This window comes from Phyllostomus hastatus, unplaced genomic scaffold (assembly GCF_019186645.2).
Source record: "Phyllostomus hastatus isolate PE091 unplaced genomic scaffold, TTU_PhHast_1.1 phas_contig_80, whole genome shotgun sequence".
NCBI classification, from domain to species: domain Eukaryota; kingdom Metazoa; phylum Chordata; class Mammalia; order Chiroptera; family Phyllostomidae; genus Phyllostomus; species Phyllostomus hastatus.
This window is the reverse complement of record NW_025333960.1, coordinates 20565991-20591408: the sequence shown is the minus strand read 5'-3', so window position 1 is coordinate 20591408 and position 25418 is coordinate 20565991. Positions and strand designations below refer to the sequence as shown.

General features: G+C 41.4%; 1 protein-coding gene across 1 annotated transcript in view; it reads right to left on the bottom strand.

Annotated features, from left to right (window-relative positions):
* TTC39C (tetratricopeptide repeat domain 39C) overlaps positions 1 to 25418 on the bottom strand; it is a 97502-nt gene that overhangs the window by 49599 nt on the left and 22485 nt on the right. Inside the window, exon 2 of the mRNA XM_045850092.1 lies at positions 417 to 465. Within this exon, the coding sequence (XP_045706048.1) occupies positions 417 to 465 (49 nt within the window). The remainder of the gene's footprint in view (positions 1 to 416; positions 466 to 25418) is intronic.

Below are 25418 nucleotides of genomic sequence, written 5' to 3'. Positions count from 1 at the left end.
TAAATATTAAATTACATTTGAAAATGCAATAATAACTGACAAACTTTAGCTATGCTAATTTAATGTGTCTTCCAGCCCATATTTATTCAATAATTTTAGAGCAAACCTTTATTATTCAAAGTCTGAATTTATATTAACTCTAATGCAGTTTTAATTTTTAGAAGGATCTTTCAACTACATTTTTATTTAAAATAGATTTTGGTTGGGGAAAAATAGAATACAAGGTCTAAGCATTTTATTTTTGAAATTAGAAAAAAAGAAAATATAGATGTTGGTTAATAGGCAAAAACTTTACCCCTGTTTTAAAGTCTAAAAGATCTTTCACAGCAGTCTCTCTATATGGCCAGGAGCCACCTAAAGACACACATCATACACTCACTTCCCTCACGCCAGTGCCTCTCCCCGCACCAACTCACCAGAAAACTGACAAAGCTGGCTCCAAAACTCATCAGTGGGCTATGATGTCTGTTAAAGAAACAAAATAAAATTATTTTTATTGTAATTTTTTATTTTAAAGACATTTGGTATATAGAGATCATTATATTTTCCCAATAACTGTAGAGAAGTTAAGTTCTTCGAGTAGATCACATCACCCTAAGAAAAAAGTTAAAGACACAAGATTTATAGGTCTGTCTGCCTCTGCTTCTTCACAGCCAGGCAAACAATAAAGTCAAACTATAGCAGAGACTGCCTCAGTAAGCCAATCCAACATCTGCAAATACATGGCCAAATAAAGATGATTAATATTCACTTTAAAAATGCAAAACATATTCAAAGGGTTTTTACCACTTGTCCAGCCCACACAAGTTCACTTATCCAAAGAACTCGAAGAACGCCTCCCAGGGCCCATCATTCCCTCACTGCAATACACAGTCATTTACCCAATTTCAAATATAAGCCAAATGCGAAGCCAAATCAGACTATTACCAATTCAGTTAAAAGAATATAAACCTTCTGCTTCAAATTCACAACCCAATTTCTATACGTTTGCACTAAAAGGGAAAGCAAGGTTTAACTCTTCTTAAAGGAAAATAATTTTACTGATTCTTTATTATATAAATTACATATGGTCATTATATATTTTTTGAAAAGGCAGGAATGATATATTTAGTCAACCCCCTATTGGGAATTTAGTTTGTGTCTAAAGTGAGTTTATGTTGGGAGTGGGGGGCTGAGTATGGGAGATGGGAGGGAGAACATGTACATTTACATGTGTATACATATATGTACACACATATACTCTGTGTTCAAATGAATATCTGTACATATATCTTTGCGAGCAAGGGCAAATATACCCTTGGGACAAACTGTTCAAGGTAGCATTGCTGAGTCGAACGCATGTCCATTTTCCTCTCAGAATGTGGTGTGTGGTGGGGGATGGGTAGGAGTAAGGGGATCAGGAGCTCAAGTTATTTGGGATGTTAACCTTCTGCTACATTTTTTTCCATCCACGTGGTGCCTACCCAAATTCTACAGTGAGCAGTAGCCTGCTCACCCCCACTTGATAGGATATTCAAAGCTGCAAGGGAGAAATCAGGTCAACTTGTGCAGAATCCCCACGAGTACTGGCAGCCACACGACCCCCGACAACAGCACACCTGACATCACCACACAGGATGTCCTGATCAACCCCACACCCCGCGCCAAACCAGCTGTCGGCCTCCCCGTTCCACAGCTCCGCACAGACACGCCATTCGGGCTCCCCACCCACTATCTATAATCGGGCCTCCACAGCAGTGTCCCCTCCGGAACGCTGTTTTCTGCCTCATCCCTCATTGTCATCCCTTACACACAGCAGGCATTCAACACTCGGATCAGTGACGGGGTGAATGGCACACTCTGCCTTTCAGGAAAAGACACATCTCTATCGAGTGCTGATGAGCACGGCTTTCCCCTTCTCGTCCCTTTTCTTGCTCACGTTAATATTGTGCCATTTAGAAAATGAAAGAAGCTTAAACTACAGCCTAGTGTTGCTACATGTGCTTCTTGTTCTTGACTAAAATTAGGAGTCTGAGAGCCATGGCTATTAATTATTCATGGTGTCCTAACCTAGCCCTTAGTACTTTGCATAGCATACCATCTTTTTCATTTTTATATTTCCCAATGCTCATTTTATTTTATTTTTTAATTACCTTTTAGATTCAATACTATCCTGTGTTAGTTTCAGATGTGCAGTGTAGTGGTTAGACAATCATATACTTTACAGAGTGGTCCCCCAATATTTTAAGTACCCACCTGGCCCCATACATAGTTAATACAATAAAATTGACTATATTCCCTAATATTCCTGTGACTATTTTGTAACTACCAATTTGTACTTCTTAACCCTTCACCTTTTCCACACAGCCCCCCACATACCATCTTATCATTTAAGTGTTAAACCAGCTGAATGGAAACATTTTTTTCCTCCTTGAAGCACCTGGGTTCATTAGACACTCGATAATGAAATGACCAGTAAGCCGGCGTCCTCTCACATGCTGTATACTGCCTGGTGTTCTAAGAGATTTCTCTAACAAGACTCACTTGTTTCACTTACTTGGTTTTTTTTTTAAACATACATACTTCAAGTGGTCTTATGTGAATTTACCTTATCTTAATCAATTTTGGCCCACACAAATTTTTTTTCTACAGAAAACTCACTTATTTGGAGATTTGATAATGTTCCCAGAGTGCACAGGATCATTACTCAGAACCGATGCCCAGGGGAACAAAGGAATAGACTCCTAGCTCACTTCATACACTCATATTAAACAATGGCTCCAAGTACAATGACCGAATAAACAATGACCAAAACAGGAGGAGAGAGAGGGTGTCATGCAAAGGTTGAGTACAAAGGTAAACTTAGAGACAAAATACAAACTTTTCTAGATTTCAGATGATATACAAAAAAGGAAGTGGGGGCAAGTGAAATAGCCAACAGTGAAAGCCTCACTCATTGGGAAGGAGGGAAGATGTAAATATACATACATATTTCTTGATATTGAAAAATGCAATCAATGGTAGGATAACCCATAGCTGTTTTAAATGGATACCTAACAAGGTGAGGGATGAAACAGGAAAAACACAACAAGAAAAAAGCTTCTTTCGATATACTTTGTTTTGTAGGTATGACTTTCGAACTATGTAAATGTTTTACATACAAATAATACCAAATTAAATTTTAATAAAGCAATGCCTAAAAGTAGAGAGTAAAATGAGTTAAATGTATCTAATTGCAAATCTACTTGGTAAAAAAACTACTACACAGAGAATGGTATCCCAAGAGACTCTTGAAACACAGTAATCTGACAGCACATCTCTGTTACAAAATACTCTTAAAAACAGATCCCAAAGGATGGCAAATATTTTTAAAATTCGTTCTTGGTAATCATATTCTTACCAGTCGAATTGGACTGCTATTCTGTAAGGTTGCTGGGTTTGTCATTTGTGATAAAGCAAGGGGTAGGTATATCAGTGTTCACTAAGACCCAGAATTTTGTGTGCAGGAAAAAGTATAAGCTGATTAAGTACCTTATAATTCAGAGTACGCACTGGAAAACAGACGCAAATGCATTGTATTTTTCGTTTAAGAAAATACGCACTTTCTGTCTCTGCCTACTAAAGAAGCCCAGAAACAAGGGCCGCCCTGGGGCTTTGCCCTTGCCCTTTAGCTTCTCTGCATATATTCAGTAAAGGAGACCATCGCTGATTCCAGGTCAGGGGCAAGAGATGTTTAGGAGGAGCCTAGACTATCTCGTTAGAGCAGAAAGGAAGGAAGTTGAAAAAATATATCATGGTCTTGATGAGGTTCCCACTTGAAGAGGTAGCCAAACATGGCACAATTTTATCATCAATGACGGTAATGAATTGAAATATCAAATAAGTTTAAACCACAAACTCACAATAATTTTAATTTTTAAAAAGTCTCACTGACTACCTATAGAGAATCAACTCATTACTTTGAAAACTGATTTAAAAATTAAAGAATAAGCATTTACCCTGCTTTTTCTCTATGAATTCAGAGTAACCAATTATTAGGTGGGGGATTCTCTTTACAAAAATATGCTGGGATAATAAATGAAAAGCAAATGATAGAATCAGATTATCTCATTTTGCAGCTTCAAATGAATTAATCAACTAAGCAATGATCATAACATATTAACCACCACCATGCTGATTTGATCAGCAAAATCCAAGCTGTGGGAAGTTTTACAGGAAAAAGATCCTAGTTCCTTCACCAACAATAACAAAGTGTATGGGGAAAAAAGAGACTAAAATAATTTCTAAAAAAGAACAGCAGGCATAAAAACATGTAAGATACATAAAACAAAAACAAATATATACATATACATAAACACGTTAACAATAATTAGAAAATAAAACTTAAAAATCATTCACAATACCACCAAAGTATTAATTTTCTAAGGATAACCTTAACAAAGTACAATATTGCTATACTGAAAACTCATAACATTAGTAAGAAAAGAGAAAGACCTAAATCAGGGTTTGTCAACAATGGCATTCTTAGAATCTGGAGCCAGGTAAAGTTTTGCTGTGAGGGCTGCCGTCTGTATTGCTGAGCAGCACCCCTGTCCTCTACCTGCAAGGTGACAGTAGCATGCAGTCGCCACCCCGAAAAGATGTGACAACCAAAATGTCTCCAGACATTGTCAAATGTCCTCTGGGGGCAAAATCTACCCTGCTGTGACCCACTCACCTAAATAAAGAGATAGGCTCTCCTTATGGATCAGAAGGCTCCATGGTGCTAAAATGTTCATTTCTCTTAAACTGAACTACAGTTTCAGTGCAATCCCAAGTAAAATTCATGTGTGTGTGTGTTGATTGTAAAAGTTACATGGAAAATCAAGATACTTCAAAAGGTCAAATCAAATTTGAAGAACAACAACAAAGCTTCAGCTACATTACCTGATATCAAAACTTAATTAAAATTAAGAATTTTCAATCACTCATAAGATATTGAAAAAAGCAAATCACAGACTGGGAGAAGATATTTGCAATAAACACCAACAAAGTAATGATCTTCAGAATACTCGTATGTACAGAACTCCTGTGACTCAGTTAAAAAAAATAACCCAGTTAAAAAAAAACTGGCAAAAGTCTTAAATAGGCCCTTCACAAAGAGGATACCTGAAAGTCAATAAATGTAACAGAAAGTGTTGAAAAGCATTCATTATCAGGGAAATACAGATGAGATACACCTCTCTAATCTCATCAGAGCGGCCACATCACCTCCAAGGACCGACAACACCGGACCTCAGTGAGGATGTGGCGCACCAGCAGCTCTCCTGCATGGCTCAGTAGCGCCTGCTAAAGCTGGCCGTGCCTACTCCATGACCCAGTGCCTTCATTTCTGGGCACACACACACAACAGAGGGGAATTACTGCATCCCCAAAAGACATGCATGGTATGGAAAGAGCAGTTTTATTCACAGTAGCCTCAAACTGGTAACAATTCAAATGTCCATCAATAATAAAATGGATCAAATAACTGTGGCATGTTCATTCAGTGGAATAGTACACAGTGACGAAAAAGAACCAACCACTACTAAATGGAAAACATGAATTAATCTCATGGACTTAATGTTGAGTAAGAGCAGATAGACACAAAAGAGTATATAATGAATTATTCCATTTATTTGGAGTTTAAAACCACTATTTTCATGACAGAGGTCAGAACAGTACTGCCTATGGGGAAATATCACTGAAAAAAGCCCAAGGGGGGACACTGGAAATATCCTGTAACTTTATCTCAATGTAAGTAGTTACATCACAGTGTTTGCATAATTATATATATTCTTTATTGTATGTGTTTTTCCTTATGAAAAAGAGAAAGTTAAAGAGAAAAAATAAGTCAAATAAATGATCGTTGGTGATTATTTGATTGTATTAGAGGATTACTATTAATTTTTTAAAGTATGACAATGGATGATAGTATATACAGATGAAATAATATGCTAACCAGGATTTGTTTAAAAAAATAATCTGAGGTATCTGGCAGGGTGGTTCAGCCACATGGCACATCACCCATACACCATAAGGTTGTGGGTTCCATTCCCTGTCAGGGCACATAACTTGGTTGTGAGTTTGAGCCCTAGTCAGAGAATGTATGAGAGGCAATTGACTGTTGTTTCTTTCTCTCTTTCTCTCTCTCTCTCTCTCTCTCCCCCCACCCCCCTCTAAAATCAATAAACATATCAGGTAAGGATTAAAAATATAAAAACATAATTGGAGGTAAGAGAATTAAAAGTGAGCAAAAATACAGATAAAACAAGTGGGCCATGCAAACTTGACAATTACTGAAGCTGGCTATTTGCAAAACGGGAGTTGATTAAATTATTTTATGTACTTTGGAAGATGTAGGCTTTTTCCAAAGTCAAACGTTAAAGAAAATACATAAATAAGCTCCCCAAAAGATGTCTTTTGGAATCCTTCGATGAGAAGGCTCCTACTGGTCACTGCTGTAATTTTCTTTCTGAATAGGAACCATCAGTAATAAAAAGGCTCTAATTTTTCTCTGTGTGATGAGTTTCCCAAAGGTAGAAAAGCTGCTGAGAAAACAAAGCTGCAAGTGATTTTCTATTTCTACATGTATTGATATTGCCATGGAAATTGTAAAAACAAAGTTTCCCCAGGATATTAAAAACCGGACTGATGAAGAAGATGCTGTTCCCTGAAACACAGTGGCAAGGAATGTATACATTTGATTCTCAAGGAAGATGTTTCCAGTAAATCATTACTACAGGACAGTTCCTGACTGAAAATGCTTCTTCAAATGTAATTTTATTTCCCATAATGGCAAATGGCTGGAATTTTTTCAGCCTTTCTTTGATTTTTCAAAAAATGGTCTATATTTATATAACGCTGAGTTCTTGCAAGAATTCTCCACAGTGACTCTTCTCCCCTTCAGGTGTGTGGGCAGACTGGACTCTGTGCATTACCCAGACTGGAAATCCAGGGCCACCTAACCCTGATCAGCCCGTGGAGGTCACCCTCCTCTTTCACCGCAGCCCTGAGGTCCCAGGCCCAGAAGGCTGAAGAAACAACTGCAACAGACTCCACACCCCCAGCACTGCTCTTAAGGAGGCCATGCCTTTCCTTTTCTGTAACCCATGTTTTTAAAATCACAGGCCCAGAGGACCACGGGAGTCGACCTCACACGATCACCAACCCAGGCGTTACTGAAGGCTTCTCTGCACACCTCTCACCGTGCCTTCGGAAGCACGGCTGTGCTGACAGGACAGGTGCCACCCCTTGCTCTGCCCAGGGTCTGAAAAGGGGGCTTTAAGGGGACAACACTGGCTCAGGATTTCATTATTCTTTCCAAAAGTAAACAATGCCAACAGAAGGGGAAAAAGCCAAGCACATGAAGCCATTCACTGCAACATTATCCAGAACAGGGAAAACTGAGCTTTAGAAAACTGTCCACAGACAGGAAAAGCAGCTTCATGTTATTGGATTCAGCAACAATTTCTTTGATATGACACCGAAACACAGACAACAAAAGTAAAAACAGATAAATTTGACATCAAAATAAAAAAGTTTGGCCCATCAAAGGACACAATCAACAGTGAAAAGGCATTCCATAAGGTGAGATGTTTGCAAATTATATATCTGATAGGGGCTTGATACCCAGACTATATAAAGGACCTCAACAAGAAAACAAGAAACAACTCAATTAAAAAAGTGGACAAAGGACATGAACAGACATTTCTCTGAAGGGAATATATGAATGGCCAAAAAGCACATGAAAAGATGTTCAATATCACTAATCATTGGGGAAATGCAAATCAAAACCTCACACCCATTAGGATGGCCACTACCAAAACAACAGAAAATAACAAGTGTTGGCAAGGATGTGGAGAAAAGAAACCCTTGCACGGTACTGGTGGAAATGTAAAACTGTGCAACCACTATGGAAAACAGTATGCTGGGTCCTCAAAAATTGGAATTACGGTTGTGCCTTGGTTTCCACAGGGGACTGGTTCCAGGACGCCTGGAAAGTACCAGCATGCAAGGACGCTCAAGTCCCTTACATCAAATGGCACAGCATTTGCATATAACCTACACACATTCTTTCCTGTATTTTAAATAATCTCTAGATTACCTACAATATGTAATACAACGTACATGCTGTGTAAATAGTTGTTATACTGAACACAGAGAATAATGACAAGAAAAAAGATATATGTTGAAGACAGATGCAACCATCGTAGGCCAAACTCCATAGTGCACACATCAGCAACAAGACTTTTTCCCCAAATATTGTCTATCTGCAGTGGCTGAACCCATACGTGTGGAACGCATGGACACGGAGGACTCATTGCACCATACGATCTTGCAATCTCACTTACGGGTATATGCCAAATGAACCGAAATCAGGGACTCTCCCAGATTCATATTCTAGTGGCATTATTCACAATAACCGAAAAGTGGAAACAACCCAAGTGTCTGTAGATGGATGAATGGATAAACTGTGGTATACACATCCAATGGAATATTATTCAGCCATTAAAAGGAAATTCTGACATATGCTGCAACATGGGTGAACTTTGAGGACATAAGTGAAATAAGCCAGTCACAAAAAGAAAGTATTGTGAGTCCACTTATCTGATACACCAGGAGTAGTCAAATTTAGACAGGCAGGAAGTAGAATGGTGGCTGCCAAGGGCTGGGCAGGGGGAGGGGAATGGGGAGCTTACTGTTTAATGGGTATAGAGTTTCAGTTTTGCACGATGTTGCGAGTTCTGGAGACTGCCTGTGCAACACTGTGAATGCACTTAACACTACTGAACTGTATTCTTAAAAATGGTTAATTAATGGTAAATTCTAAAATTTAAACTTAAATGTTTTGAAAACAGAAAAAAAGTCTGCAATAGAATAAATGCCTCATAGATTCATTGAACAGAACATTATGACCTAGAAAAATGCCTGACCAAATTTAACATAAAAGCAGCAATTCTGTGTACGCTATGTTCTGATAAGTATGAATAAAAAATGAATGTGTTGTGAGAAGCAGTAACATTAAAGGTGAGTCTCTTCCGTGATGAATGTGTGTATGTGGGGAGATAAGCAGTCATGAGTAAAACTGCACCAATCATCTCTGTCTCAGTGTCATCAGAGACATTCTCCGTTCATGTAGACACCTAATTTTAGAGAGAGAAATGCATCACTTAAATCAATTTACTTCTTCCAAATACTCCCTGTGGTTTCATTGTTGCTTTGATACAGTTTCTCCACAGAATGTATCATCCAGCCAACAGAACAGAATAATGGGGCAATTGAACAGCAAAACAGCGCTGCGTGGGAGTGAGTGATTCTGTTAGTGACAAGCTGAGGCCTGGCTGTGCCCCGCTGGGGCACGGGCAACACAAGGCTAGTCAAGACACTGCCCCAACCAAAGCAAAGACAGACACTTCTGTGAGGTTACCACTCCAAAAGCCTCCATGTTTCAAAAACAAATGCAAATGATTTGGGCATTACTTTTTATATTATCTATATAAGTAGTATAAACAAGGTTTTAAATGCAATCTTTTCAAATTAAAAAAAAAAAAAGAAGAAGGCCAGTAGGACATCAAATAGAACCGAACTTTGTCATGCTACATGAACTAATTATCTTAAAATTTTTTTCATTTTTACTAGTGCAATCTTCCCTCTACCTAGTTGATTCCCTGAATAATGCTAAGAAAAAAAGCTTTGTAACAAGGAGTTTAAGAAGAGCTGAGATAAAAGCTAAAATATGCTAAAGTCAGTGCTAAATAGATAAAGCCCTGAAATGCTTAAATTTCACAGTGCACTGGCCCCTGAAATGTGGCCCTCCCTTAACTTGGACTTGTGGTTCCTGGGCGATTGGCTCGATTTTTACTGCCCTCTTTTTCCAGTTCTCTAACTTTCAGTACACTGTGTTACCGATAAAAGAGAGGATTAATTTGAGTCTTCTGCAAAAACTATGTTTCCCAAATATGTTGAACTTACACCACTCAGAAACGGGAAACTGCGATGGTGAGCTGCTCGGAGGCCTCCGTCCGAACTTGAAGATGTCGGCAGTGACCACAGCAAGAACGTCTGGCCTGCCAGTGCCGAAGGGCATATGAGTTCTTCCCACTCACCAGCCAGAAAGACTGAAAGACTTATCTCTAGTCAAACTGTGAACACAATGAACAATGCTGATATTCATAGCACTTTGGTTTTGCAGCATTTATTTAACATTTTTTATTTTTATTTATTTTTTTAACCTTCACCCAAGGACATGTTTTTACTGATTTTAGAGAGAGGACGAAAGAAACATCGATGTGAGAGAAACACCAATCAGTTGCCCCCCATACGCACCCCAACAGGAGCTCAAACCCACAACCTAGGTATGTGCCCCGACCGGGGGTCAAAACCACCACCTTTTGGTGTGTGGGACCACACCCCAACCAACTGAGCCACCCAGCCAGAGTGCCCTTCAGCAGACATTTTTTAAGAGAGAGCATCTGCCATGTGCAGAAAAGGAAGTTTCCTCCAAAGTGCTGAGGAGAAACTCTAGACCACGGGTCTAGGAAGAAAGGCACCTTGTCTACAGCAGGTCGTGGGAAAGGTTCATTTTAAAGGTTTTTCTTCATATGATTTATATAATACTTATTAAGAATATTTTTCAAAAGGAAAAATCTAGTTATTCTGGAAGCATCTTAGCAAAGAAGTACTACAAATACTTCCTTTATGTATTACTTACAGCATCCCCAGAGATCTCACGTGTAATTGGAGAGCATTGGTAGAATTCCTTTTTGAAGCTTGTTACAAATCAGACTGTAATATAAAATTCATGATCTGTGGTCTTTCTACAAAGTTAAATCACTTACACAGGAATCCCACTGGATGAATCCCATTCACCAGGTACCACCCTCACCACAGGCTGGGACCATTCGCCTCACTGCTCCACATCTTCCCGTTCTCCACAATAAATTTCCCATTTTAAAGGAGCTCCCACAGGGCACAGCGAACACTGACCCTGCTCAGTGAAAGTTCAAAGTGTCGACTCTATCTGAGTCAGACCATGAGGAGAGTGCTCAAGAAATCAGGCCCAACAAAGGCAATACAATTCACCATCATGTCCAAGAATTGTGTGTGGTTTTTGCAGGTTGTCCCTAGCCTCCATGAACAAAGTTTTCTAAGACACAACTATACATTGTAATTTTTCTTTTTAGAAAAGAACAGGACATTTAATTTTAAAATCACACACACTCAAATCATAACCAGATAATGTCCTGCAGTGTACAAGACAGTAAAAGAGCCCCAGCCAGGTGCTCAGTTGTTTGGAGCGCCATCCCACACACCAAACGGTTGCAGGTCCCATGCCCAGGCAGAGCACACACCTGGGTTGCAAGTGCCGTCCCCAACTGGGGCATATACAGGGGGCAACCAATCGGTGTTTCTCTCTCTCCTTCTCTCCTTCCCATCTAAAATCAATTTTTTAAAAAAATCCTCCATATCCTCGGGTGAGGATTTTAAAAAAAAATAAATGAAAAGTGACCCCTTCTATACATGGCGCTCTAGGAAAAAGTCTACTAGTTTTGCTTCATTCGCCCATTCAGAGCACATTTACTGAGCATGCAGTGCACACAGCAGGCACAGCACTGCCCAGGCACTGCCCAGGAGGTGCAAATGAGCTCGAACACCGTGCTCCTCATGGAGCCCACACCATCCGGCCCAGCTGTTGGAGAGAAACATTCCAACAGCAACGCATGGTGATGGAAGGTGGGTAGGTAGGTGGCTGTTAATTTTACTCGCAAAGTCATCCCCTAATATCGTATTTTATGAAATCTAAAAACGACTACTTGCCAACTTTGACTTTCTCTTCTCTAGTTTTTTAGAGAATATATTAATAATCTTCCAATCACTCTCTATCACATCTCTATATTTAATTTTTCTGCAGAGCCCTTACTACTTAATATTTATCTCATTATTTTTCAGAATAAATGGAGGCTGCCTGAGAGTGGGAGCCCATCTCTGCCATGCACCGCTGTCCTGACCACAGAGGACACAGCCTGGCACCTAACAGGCCGCTGACACGTATGTTTCATAAACTGACCACCTCCTACAAAATCCACACATCATGATACTTTAACTGATGGACCCTCCTCCGTAAGTCCCCCCAAAAAATAACCAACTATAAAATCATCAGCAACCTGAGTCCATAAAAGCTGCTTTCACACACACTAAAAAAGTGCTTGTTTCCTTTATCAGAAGACAGCAGTGGGGAATTTCACAGAAAGACTCCTACCGTTGCTTTTCAGACCCAAGTCAAAGCATGGCTCTTGGGGAACTTGTTATCTACAGCACAGCATGTCTCTAAAAACACCAATCAGCTCAGTCATTTAGTTTATCACTGTTTAGAATTGATCCAGTCTTCTGCTCTGTGTTTACACGTGCCCACCCTCACCAGGTTTGGGAGTCCTCAGCATACCACCAGCGGACCACAGAGGCACCCGACTCCAGCTCAGGGGCACAGCCCCGCTGGAGGGACCCCAGTACCCCGGGAGCGGCAGCTCCTGTGCACGCACCAGTGTTTGCACTCACAGCCACTGGAGCATCTTATCGCTTATTTCAACTGCTTGTGATATGGCCTTGCACCTTATCAGAAAATGACCTTATAATCGACAATCTGGAGCCAAGAAGCCACGACTCTCCCTGGAAGCAGTGATGCTGTAAGCTAGCTAGGGGCAGCACATGGGAGGACTTCTGGGAGGAGACTGAGGATCTGGGTTTCCTCCCCACATAGGGACCTCGATGCAGGAACCTCTATGGAAGTCTGTCTCCTCCTACAACTTGAGGTCCTAGTTATCTACAGGCAGATAATTAGCCAGTCTACGCAGCACTCTGAGAAAAAACTACTATGTCCCTGATCCTTACTTCCGAAGGACAACTTCTGAACAATGTGTTTCTAGGGTGCACATACATTAAGAATGCATCCCCCCTGGCTGGCGTACCTCAGTGGATTGAGCTCGGGCTGCGAATCAAAGTATCGCAGGTTCGATTCCCAGCCAGGACACATGCCAGGGTTGCAGGCCATGGCCCCCAGCAACCACACATTCATGTTTCTCTCTCTCTCTTTCTCTCTCTCTCCCTCCTTTCCCTCTCTAAAAATAAATAAATGAATCTTTAAAAAATAAGTTATAAAAAAAAAGAATGCATCCCCTGTGTGTGGTTAGACACCCCCCTCCCCAAAAGCCACTGAGGTGATAAAAACACAGACAGGCTCTACAACTATGTGACAAAAACAGAATTTTCTCTTTTTAGGCTTGTCTCTGCTATCCTGCAAAGAAAAGGCTCTCACACTCGGGGTTATGCCTTAGAGGCTGGGGTGGAGGGAGAGTTGGAGAACAAGTACAAATGAGAAATGGTGAACAGGACAGAGGACAAAGAGGGCTTGGCTGGGAAGCTGGCAGCCCAGGAGGGCTGGGTGCTACGCCTTACAGTGGCCTAAATGGTGGCCAGGCACCCAGCCAGCCAGGCCTGGAAGGAAGATGTGAAAATGTATTGGAAATGCAAAGCAGGGGTTTGCATAGGAGAACAAGAACATAGGAGAAATTCCCCATAGCCCATGGTGGAGGGAAGGGGGAGTGGATGACAAGAGCATTAAGATACTTTTCATAATGATGGCAAGTTGACAGCCCTGTCCTTCCTGAAGGGAAGCAGACCCCTGCACAGGGTCAAAGGAATACTTGACTCAAGAGTGTACAGTGGGTAGTGACGTAGCCAGGGGATATGAATGCCCTCCCTGGATGTCCCTATGTCATGGGGAACTCTTGCCCTGACTAAAGATGGCAGCCAAGAGAAGGTAAAAGATATGGGCGGGGGGGGGAGTAGCACATTGCAAGAGGGGCCGGATATGAGGTCACGTACAAAGTTCCAGGCAGAGCATTTAAAATGAGGGCCAAAAGAGTACAGAGGCAGCCGTGAACAGTGAGAGAAGAGCCATGAGGTAGGGGGATTCGGCCATGCAGCCTGTGCTGGGAAGTAAGGGATTCTGCCATGAGGGCCAGAAGAGGAGGGAAGCAGCCATGAGGGCTGTAGGGAGATTCAGCCATGAGGTCTGAAAGAGGAAGCACCAAGCAGCTATGCAGTCTGTAGTGAAACAGCCCACCATGAAGTCTGGTGTGTAAGGTAAAAGCCATGCTGCCTGAGAGTCAGGATTCTGCCACGCGGCCTGGGGTAGTGAGAAAGCAGCATGCAGGTGGAGGACAGGGTGTAAGGAGAGAGCTGATGGAGCGGTGCAGGGATCCTGCAAAGCTATAGAGCTGTGTGGGAACCTGCTGGACCAAGCACGAATTTGTGGGAGATGCTTTGGAACTGAACTGTGACCAGGAATGTAGACTTCTGCTTCTCTGAAGGATGAACAGAGAAGCCACTCTCTGGACTCCACCATGATCCAGTGTAACATGGCACATGCTTTCCTGGACTACTACATGGAGGGTGAGGACAATGCACCCCAGATCCTGAAGGAGAGAGCTCTTGCAAGAGTATGGTGACTCTGAAACTCTCAAGTGTGCCTTCCAGAGGAGATGCAGAACTGTTTGTGCAGCCAGCTTAAGAACAGATAAGGATATGGGGAACTTCTGGGCATGCTTTTGACTTATAGCCTGATGGGGAGCAAGGGAAGTGCTGGGTCTCATGGGAGAACAGGGCTCTGAGCAGGAGTGTTCTCACCCCTACACCCTGAGGTTGGAATCCTGTAAATAAAAACCTGTTTCTTTCAACACTAATTGTTGGGTCATGTATTAAGGTGACACGTAGACAGGCTCTGCTTTGCTCAGTTACAAAAAGACTGAGCGAAATGAAAGCCAAGAAGCTTTGCCATCAAGTCCCACTCTTTAATTTCCCAATGATTTCAGTTATGTGGAAGGAAAGGGGCCTGACAAGCTCAGGGGAGGCCTGTGTGGCAGCTGTACAAACTCAGAGACCTAAACTAACCACACAGGATAGTCTGAAACTAAAACAAACTAAGTGCAGTTAGTTCATGGCAGGCAGTTTTGTCCTAGACCGACAGCTTTCCTTATCAAAGGTCAATCTTTACCTTAACTGAGGCTGTCTGTTGTCTTTTTGCATCTACAACAACATATCTTTAAAAAGTCAAATTTCCTTTTTCCAGCCCCTCAAAGCACAGGTACTGCACCAGAAGGGACCACAACAGCCCCTGATTGTTATTATCATGTTAAGAGACTGTTAACTATTCCGTACCCACCTGTATAAAAGTGTCTTTCATTTTACTTTTTATACAGTCCCAGAGGTTCTCCTCCACCCTTCGCTTTCTCCTGCTTCCCTAATCTGTCACCAGTGGGTTTCATGTAATCCCCTCACGCCTCCTCTTTTGATTGTAACGTACAATATAAAATCGGATGCTCTACTGCCATTCTCTGGAGCGTTTTCCCAGCTCCTTGACATTTTGCTTCCTGGCGATTGCCATCAGCTTGGCTCAAATAAACTCACAAAAATTCTTCCAGGTTTGGATGATTCTTACATCCACATTTATAACTAACTTGTCTAATTAACATGACAGACTGTTCAGTAAGTTGATATTTAGGAAATAAAAAATCTTCCTTACATAAAAATTCAGTTTGTCTTGAGACAGAAACGAGAAAAAGAAGTGCTTCCACTGTATTTTCTTTTCCAGTATCACTGTACCCTGTGAAATTTCCAAATCAAGAGGAAAACAATGAGGAGGGATTACCGTGCTCTCTTGCCTTTGGCTTCGGCACTCGGGGCTCCTGACCTGCATCACAGACCTCCCACTTCTTTCCTCACTGGCTCCTGCGCACGCTCCAGGCCTCAGTCCAAAAGGTGCTGGTTCCACACCACGCGCCCGGGCCCTGAGGGCAGGCTGGAGCCCTCCCCTGGGCTTGCACTGCTCCTCAGCCTTTGCCTGAGAACACCACTCTCACACTAGCCCTGCTTCCCCATCAGAATGGTGCCTGGCACATAGAACACCCTCAGTGAGCCCTTGTTGAATGAATGAGTGAATGAGTGTGTGACAAAGGAGAAAAAGACTAATTAACAGAAGGCAGAGAAAGTGACATCAGTATGTTAAGTTATTAAATGTGGTATGTGATAGGTGAAATTATATCTGTTCAAGTTGGAAAGCTGTTTTACTGAGTGAAGAAATCATTAAATATGGCCTAGCATAAAGGAGGTAAAATATAAACATCATTTTACTGACGTTAAGAAATAATGACTTGGTCTAAATACAGAAAAAAAATATTTCCCATGCCTAAGCTAGTTCTGAATACAGAATTAATACCCGCACTGGAACAGGGTGGGTCAGACAGAGGTCCCCTGAGAACGGGAACCCCACCCCCACCCCAAATCCTGCAGAAAGGCAGGCGAGGGGAAGGATGAAGGGACAGAAGGCACCGAGTCTGAGGCCCACTGTGTAACAAAGGCAGATTGATGGCCCTTGCTTTCATGAAGAGAGGAGCTGGGAAGAAGGCTGTTGCCCTGAGCAAACACATGTGGGCAGTTACTCATGACCTAGTGGGTTGAGGGCGGGGAGCAGGAAGTTCACACAGTGCCTGTGTGAGCTGGAGGGCTGGACGCCTCACTCAGGAGGGACAGATGTATGTACACCTGTGTGTGGCTGGGAAACTCTTGTTCTTACTAAAAATGGCAGCCAAAAGACGGACAAAGACATTGGGGAGCTGACAAAAATGGCAAATACTAACACACAATTGGAAAAGCCAGATGTTCGGTCACACAGGAATTTCTGAGCTGAGCATTTAAATTTCAGCACGCCAAGAAACAGGAGGTCAGTCTGTAGGTCTGTTGGAAACACTCTGAGTACCCTCCTGCACAGAAGACAGCAGCAGAGTCGGCGGCGCTGCAGGGGCCCTGCCTGGCCAAGCACACAGACACACTGGTGAGCTGATGGCTGGAGAAAGGCAGCTCCTACCAAGAGAAACTGATGCTGCAAGGACTCGGGCAGATTCATACAGACTCATGAGAGATGCTTGGAGCTGCACAGTGACCGGGAATGCTGAGCTGCAGACTTCAGTGTTTCTGAGGGACAGTACTTTTGAATAGCATATTCTGAAACTGGTCTGGCTCAGCAAAAGGAGGCAGGGCTATTTGTTTTTGGATGTTTTAAAGGGGGCAGGACTTAATGACAGAAGGGTCACTTGCACTCTCCTTTTTGTCTCTCTCTCTCTTGTTCTCTCCCTTGGTACACAGAAGCGACTCTCTTGCTTTGGAGCTTGGTGCAAGCCCTCTGAGCTTTTGGCATTTGGACATTCTGGGCTGCTGGCCCTGCTCCCTGCAATGGGCAGGAGTACTTGTGGGACCAGGAGGTACAGGGCCCAACAGGAGCTTAGGCCCTGCATGGAGGGAAGACCACGCCTAGAGACAGGTCACATGCTAGGATGTGTGCTTCCCAGGGCTCCAGCATCTGGGGCCCATGATCCGGTGCAGCACGGCACATGGATCCAGGGCTGCTACCTGGAGACTGAGAGCAGCACACTCCAGATCCTGAAGGAGGGAGCTGCAGCAAGTTGGTGACTCTGAAACCCACAGGTACACATTCCAGAGAGGATGGACATCCACTGGCGTGACCGACTTAAGGACAGATAAGGACATGGGGAACTTCTTGGCATCGTTTTACCTTGTAGCTTTTTGGGGAGCAAAGGAAGTTCTGGGTCTCAGGGGAGAGAAGGGCTCTGAGGAGGAGTGCTCTCAGCCCCCACTCCCTGAGGCTGGAATCCTGGAAATAAAGACCTGTTTCCTTCAAAACTAACACTGGGTCCTGTGGACTCTAGGTGCCAAGTGGCTGAAATCCAGTGTGCACGGTTACAGCACAGTCTCTAGAGCATTCAAAATGCTTAAAATGACTTCAGGCTTTATTGTTAGGCATTCTTAAGACATAATTCTACAGGTTTATTTCTTGAATCATTTACCTGCAGAACTCTGAAAAATACTTATGATGACATTACAAAGGCAGCTTCCTAAACTTTATCATAATTATAAAACTTTCTCGAGTTCACAAACATATCTTAAGAATTACATAATCATGTATTGATATGTACATCTTATTTTAAAATTTTCACAATTTAAACTTAAATAACTACATGTGATTTTCACAAAGAACATATTCTGCAACAGAAAATAACAAAGCTATTTTTTTACCCATACACTTAACAGTCAACCCCAGTCTCAAAAGAACTCCCTGCATTTGAAAAGCTCACCTAAAAACAAACTCAAAATAGCAGTAATTGATACTTTCCATATAAGTGGTATCATAAAAGATAAATACTGTTATGATTTTTAATAAACAAAATTATAAACAAAGAACATATTCTGCAACAGAAAATAACAAAGCTGTTTTTTTACCCATACACTTAACAGTCAACCCCAGTCTCAAAAGAACTCCCTGCATTTGAAAAGCTCACCTAAAAACAAACTCAAAATAGCAGTAATTGATACTTTCCATATAAGTGGTATCTTAAAAGATACTGTTATGATTTTTAATAAACAAAATTATAATGCATAAATAGCATTATATACTCAAATAAAGTTATACTAAAACTGTTATTCCAGAAGAATAAAAGTTACCTCTTCAAAATTTACACTTAATTCAAATGTTTATCAAATCATTTTCTTTTAAAGAACAAATCATCCAAATCAGAGTGACAAAGACCTGTACGTACGTACGTTCCCACACTGAGGCTGTGTGTGGCCCTGCATAAGTGGAAAGGGGCAGCGAGCAGAAACACTTCCTTTATTTAAGGCAACACTTAACAAAAGCAATTCCCTCTCACAAGCCCTCCCAGCTTATACAACTATCACTGTTTTATGTTAGTTGAACAAGTATTTTGAAATTGTAAAACTTTATAACATATTTTGAAAAGGACATGCACTATTTATTTTCCAAATTCACTGGTTTATTAGTCTCACACAAATTATTAAAATACATTACATTTTTTAATTCTATACTAGTAGAGTCATTATCAGACCACAAAAATCATACATATTAAGAGATAAAATCTATCTACAAAAAGATATGTTTGATAACAATGGAATTTCCTTTTGCCAGATAAAAGATGCTGTGATGATATTCTGGAAAGCTCCACTACAGATCAAAATAAAAGGAGTCAAATAAAAGGAGTCAAAATAAAAGGAGTCAAATAAACATGGTTAAATGAGAAAGACAGTGCCCTCCTTTCATGGTCCTTCATTCTCCTTCTCTACTGGTCCTCTCTCCAATATAAGCCTGTTATGTTTTATCATCATCTGTCACGGCTCCAAATACGATCACTAGGAGATGTTTCCTGCTTCGATAGTTCTATGAAGTACCAAGTAAAGCCACAAGTAAGTCAGGGTTTGTTTGGCTGGTTTTCCTGTTGTTGTCAGATGTGTCCTCCCTGTACAATTTGCCCACATGCATTCAAACACACAACATAACATTTCCAGTGACTGACGGGAATAAAACCTGGTGCAAATCTTTTGGAAAGTTCTGTATCTATTTTTAAATCTACCGAGAGACTTAAAAATATTTCTAAGAATCAACCCTAAGAAAAATGAAATGCAGAAAAATATTTCTACACAAATACATAGTATCAAGAAATAAGAATACTGCCCTGGCTAGTGTGGCTCAGTGGATTGAGCGCTGGACCCTCAGCGAAGCAAAGGGTTGCTGGTTCGATTCCCAGTCAGGGCACATGCCTAGGTTGTGGGCCAGGTCCCCAGTGAGGAGTGCACGAGAGGCAACCAGACATTGATGTTTCCTCTCTCTCTTTCTCCCTCCTTTCCCCTCTCTCTAAAAATAAGTAAACATCTTTAAAAATTTTTTAATTAAAAAATAAAATACTAATACATTAGATAATAGACTGCTAGACAAATTATGATCTATTCACCTGCCAAAATATTATTTTACCTCCAAAATATGTAATAACTAAGGAAATGTCTACTACAGTGTGTTTGAAAAAGGATGGGCTCTAGAAAATAGCCCTAAAACTCTCAACTTGATCACGGACTGGCTGTGTGACCGTGAGCAGGATACATAAACTCAGCCTGCGTTTTCTCATTTGAAAGTTTGATGCAAGTATACCATCTTCTGTGAATGTAATCAGTAAACAAAAAAAGTATCTAAAATACCTAGTTTGAGCCTCAGCACATAATACTCACGCAATAAACCAGTTACTGTCATGATATGGAAAGTAGCACGTGCAGTCTAACAAACTATGAAAAACATCCGGACTTCCGGTCAAGACGGCACAGTAGGAAGGTGCTGTACTCCCCTCCTCCCACGACCACATCAAAAGCACAACTAAATGGTGGAACCACCATCAGTGAGAACCATCTGAAGACTATGTAAATTGAAGTCCTGTAACTAGGACTAAGGATATAAAGGATAAGCCAGATCAAGACTGGTAAGAGGAGCAGAGACACAGTGTGGTAAATAATAATCTAGAGGGATAACGTGGCTGTGGAGGTCCTCCCTGAGAAGCAAGGGGTCCGGGTTCCAAGGTTCCAGAGCCAGGAGAGGAGTCCTCCTAATACCCGGCTGTGAAAACCAGCAGGTGCTGAGAGTCAGAACAAGACAGAGGGCTTCTGGAGTCCCAGCTGTTCCTCATGAGGGACCCACGCACAGACCTGCTGCCTCACAAAGTCACTAGCGCTGGGCTCCAGCAAAAGGACAGCAGTCCAAAAAGACAGAGACATTCAGGGAGAGAATGAATTGACTAGCTTCAGGGCAAGGGCTGGAGGAGTTGCGGTTGGGACAGCTCTCTCCAGAGATGGGAGTACTAGCAGGTGCCAAGGTCCCTTTGTTAAGCCCTCCTCCTACCTAGCTGGAAGACACAGGCAGACACCAGATGCATGCTCTCCATTAACCTGGATAAAGCCATCTGCCCTGCCTTGGTGAATCCCTGAGACCCCATCCCGCCCAATTTGAGCTCCTAGCCCCAGTGGCTTCCTGCGGGTTCTCCACAGGAGCAGCCTGCTTCCATTCACTGGCTTCCCTAAAATCCCTCAAAGGTCCCACAAACCCCAAACAAGCAACAGCTGGCCTCTGTGTGCCCTGGACCTCATACTAAGGGGCACCAAGCCCAGCACAAGTGGTGATTGGTCTCAACTTGCCCTGGGTAACTCCCGCCAGCTGCTCCAAGCCTGGCATAAACTGCGGTCAGGGTTGGCTTGGAACATAACTTCACCTAAGTAGCCACAAGCCTAACACAGGAGGCAGCTGGCCTCAGCTCATATCATAGTGTCCACCAAAAAGTTCCAAGCCTGGCACTAGTGACAGGGGGCCTCGGTTTGCAGCACAGCCTCCCCAAAGTGCCTCCAAGCTCGGCACAAGCAGCAAGCAACCACAGATCACTTGGTAGCTCCCACAAGAAGGCTACAAGCCAGACAGAAATGCCAGCTGCAGCAGAGCCCCTCCCAAGAGGTTCCAGAATCAATACACCTGCTGACCAGCTTCAGACCACACCACAGCACCACCCTACCAGCTCCACCAGAAAACCTGACCTGGCTGGCATCAGAGCCCTGCTAAAGCAACTCTTGCTGTGTGACGTCAATCCCTGCACAACAGCTTGTCTGCTGTAGTCACTGCCGACCCTTGTGGCCAGTCAATCTGAGGGTCAATCCTACACACTGACGTGCCAACAGCAATCAAAGCTCAGCTGAAACAGGAGGGCATGCACAAGCCACACAAGAGACACCTCTGGAGCACCTGGCTCAGGTGACCAGGGAGACTGCACCACTGGACCTCACAGGACACCTACTACATAAGGCCACTCTGCAAGGCTGGGAGATAGAGCAGATCCACCTAATACACAGAAACAAACACAGGGGTGTCAGTCAAAATAAAGAGACAAAGACACATGTCCCAAATTAAAGAACAGAACAAAACTCCAGAAAAAGAACTCAAACAATCTACCACATACAGAGTTCAAAACACTGGTTATAAGGACAATAAACTTTGCTTAATGAACTTAGGGGAAGAATAGATAAACTCAGTGAGAACTAACACAGAGATAAGAACCATAAATAAGAACCAGTCAGAAATGAAGAACACAGTATTTGAAATGAAGAATACACTCAAAGGAATCAAAAGCACATTAGATGAAGCAGAAGATCAAACCAACAATTTGGAAGACAGGTAGCTGAAAACACCCAATTAGAACAGGAAAACAAAACAGAAAAAAAATGAGGAGCACTTAAGGCCCCCCTGGAACAACATCTGCAACATAGGAAACCAGAGGGGGAAGAGAAAGAGTAAGGAATTGAAAACCTATTTGAAGAAACTTTCTCAAATTGGCAAAGGAAATAAACATATTAAGTCCAGGAAGCACAGAGACCAAAACAAGATGAACCCAAAGAGGCCCACACCAAGTCAAATTATAAGTAAAATGCTAGAGGTCCAGGACAAAGAATCTTAAAATTGTGAGAGAAAAGCGGTTACCTACAGTGGAGTTCCCATAAGACTGTCAGCTGATCTCTAAACAGAAACTTTGCAGACCAGCAGGGACCGGCAAGAAATATTCAAAGTGGTGACAAAGGCATGCAGCTGACATCACTCTACCAGCAAAGCCATCCTTTAGGATCAAAGGAAAGGTCAGTTTCCCAAACAAGGAAAAGCTAAAAGAGTTCATCACCACCAAACCAGTATTACAAGAAATGTTAAAGGGGCTTTCTTAAGAAGAAAAGACTAAAAAAATATGAATAAGAAAATAGAGACAAGAAAAAAATTCTCACTGACAAAGGCAAACACAGTAAAAAGCAGTGGATCAACCAACTATACAGGTAGTACAAAGGTTAAAATAAAAGGCAAAAGTAGACCATTTGTCATTACAGCAATTGATACACACACAAAGCAAAAAATAAGAAAAAAACATACATGTGAATAGGTTGAGTGAAAACTGTTGCAATTTTAGAATGTGTTTAAACTTAAGTGACCACCAATTTACAACAGACCACTATAAACATAGCTTGGTATATATGAAGTACACTGTAACCATAAACCAAAAACCTATATGACATATACAAGGAATAGAGAGAAACAACATATCCAAACACAACGCTATAGAAAGTCATCACCATACAAAACAGTGCCCTGGCTGATGTGGCTGGGTGGACTGAGTGCAGGCCTGGGAGCAAAGGGTTGCTGGTTGGATTCCCAGTCTAGGGCACAGGCCTGGATTGCAGGCCAGGTCCCCAGCAAGGGGCACACGGAAGGCAACCCCACACTGATGTTTCTCTCCCTCTCTTTCCCCCTCCCTTCCCCTCTCTAAAAATAAATAATTAAATCTTGAAAATAAGAAAAAACATACAAGACAGCAAGAGCATAAAAAAAGAAACAGAACTACAAAAACAATCAGAAAGCAACAAAATGGCAATAACTACACACCTATCAATAATTACTTTAAATGTAAATGGACTAAATGCTGTAATCAAAAGACACAGGTTGCTGGTTGAGAAATGTATAAAAAAACAAGACCCATGCATATGCTGCCTACAAAAGACCAACATCAGGTAAAAAGACTGATGGGAAGTAAAGGAATGGGAACAATATCATTCATATGGAAACAAAAAAGAAAAACTGGGGTAGCAATACTTATATCAGACAAAATAGACTTTAAAACAAAGGCTATAACAAGAACAAAGAAAGACATTACATAATGATAAAGGGATCAATCCAACAAGAGGATATGACCCTTGTAAATATTTATACACCCAATGTAGGTGCACCTAAATATATAAAGCAAGCATCAACAGACATAAAGGGAGAAATACAGTCATAGTATGGAATTTTAACACCCCCTTGATATCAATGAATAAGTCATCCAGACAAAAATTCAACAGGGAAACAGTGGACTTAATGACACATTAGATCAGATGGACTTAACTGATAGTCTTAGGACATTTCACCCAAAAGCAGCAGAATTTACATTCTTTTCAAATGCACATGGAACATTTTTCAGGAAAGACCACATGTTAGACCAAAAAACACGTCTCAGTAAATTTAAGAAGACTGAAGTCTTAACAAGCATCTTTCCAATCACAATGGTTTGAAATTAGAAATCAATTACAAGAAGAAAAGTAAAAACACACAAACACGTGGTGGCCAATAACATGTTACAAAACAACAAATGGGTTAACAATGAGATCAGGAAAAAAACAAAAGATACCTTGAAACGAATGGTAATAAAAACACAATGACCCAAAAATGTATGGGACACAGACAAAGCAGTTCTAAGAGGGGAAATTCATAGCAACAAAGGCCTATGTCAAGAAACAAGAATAAAATCTCAAATAAACACTCTAACCTTACATCTAAAAGAACTAAATAAAGAACAAACAAAGCCTAAGTGTATAGAACAAAATAAAGATCAGAGTGGAGAAAATGGTCTTAAAAAACAATATAGTAAGTCAAAAAGCCAAGATCTGGTTCTTTGAAAAAATAAATTGATAAGCCTGTAGCCAGACTGATCAAGAAAAAGAGAGGACCTAAATAAATAAAATGAGAAATGAAAGAGGAGAAGTGACAACTGACACCAGACACCACAGAACTACAAAGGATTATAAGAAAATACTATGAACAATTGTATGCCAACAAGTTGGACAATCTGGAAGAAAGAGATAAACTCCTAGACATATATAATCTTTTAAGACTGAATCAAGAAAAACAGAAAATCTGAACAGACCAATAACTACTATGAAATCAGCTTAGTAATCTAAACACTCCCCCCCAAAAAATGTCCTAGACTGGATGGCTTCCCAGGTGGATTTCACCAAACATGTAAATATTTTATCTATCATTCATCTATCTATCTATCTATCTATCTATCTATCTATCTATCTACTTTAGAGAGAGGGAAGGTAGGGATAAAGAGAAGGAGAGAGAGATTGATGTGAGAGGGAAATGATCACTTGTGTCTCGCATGCACCCCAACTGGGGACCAGGTCTGCAACCCAGGCATGTGCCCTGACCAGGAATTGACACCATTTGCTTTGTGAGGAGATGCCCAACCAAGCCACACAGGCCAAGGCAATTTTACCAAACATTTAAAGAAGAATTAACACCTTTCCTTCTCAAACTATTCCAAAAAATTCAAGAGGGGAGAAGACTCCCAAGCTCATTTATGAGGTCAGCATTACCTTGATTCCAAATCCAGACAGAGACATTACAAAACAAAGAAAATTATAGGCAAATATCCCTGATGCACATAGACGCAAAAATCCTCAACAAAATGTTAGCAAACTAAATTCAGTAATGCATTAAAAAGATAATTCACCATGATCAAATGGAATTTATTCCTGGGATGCAAGTTTCAATATCTGCAAATCAATTAATGTAACAGACCACATAAACAAATGAAGGACAAAAATCATGTGATCATATCAATAAATGCAGAAAAAGGATATGACAAAAATCCAACATCCATATTTATGAT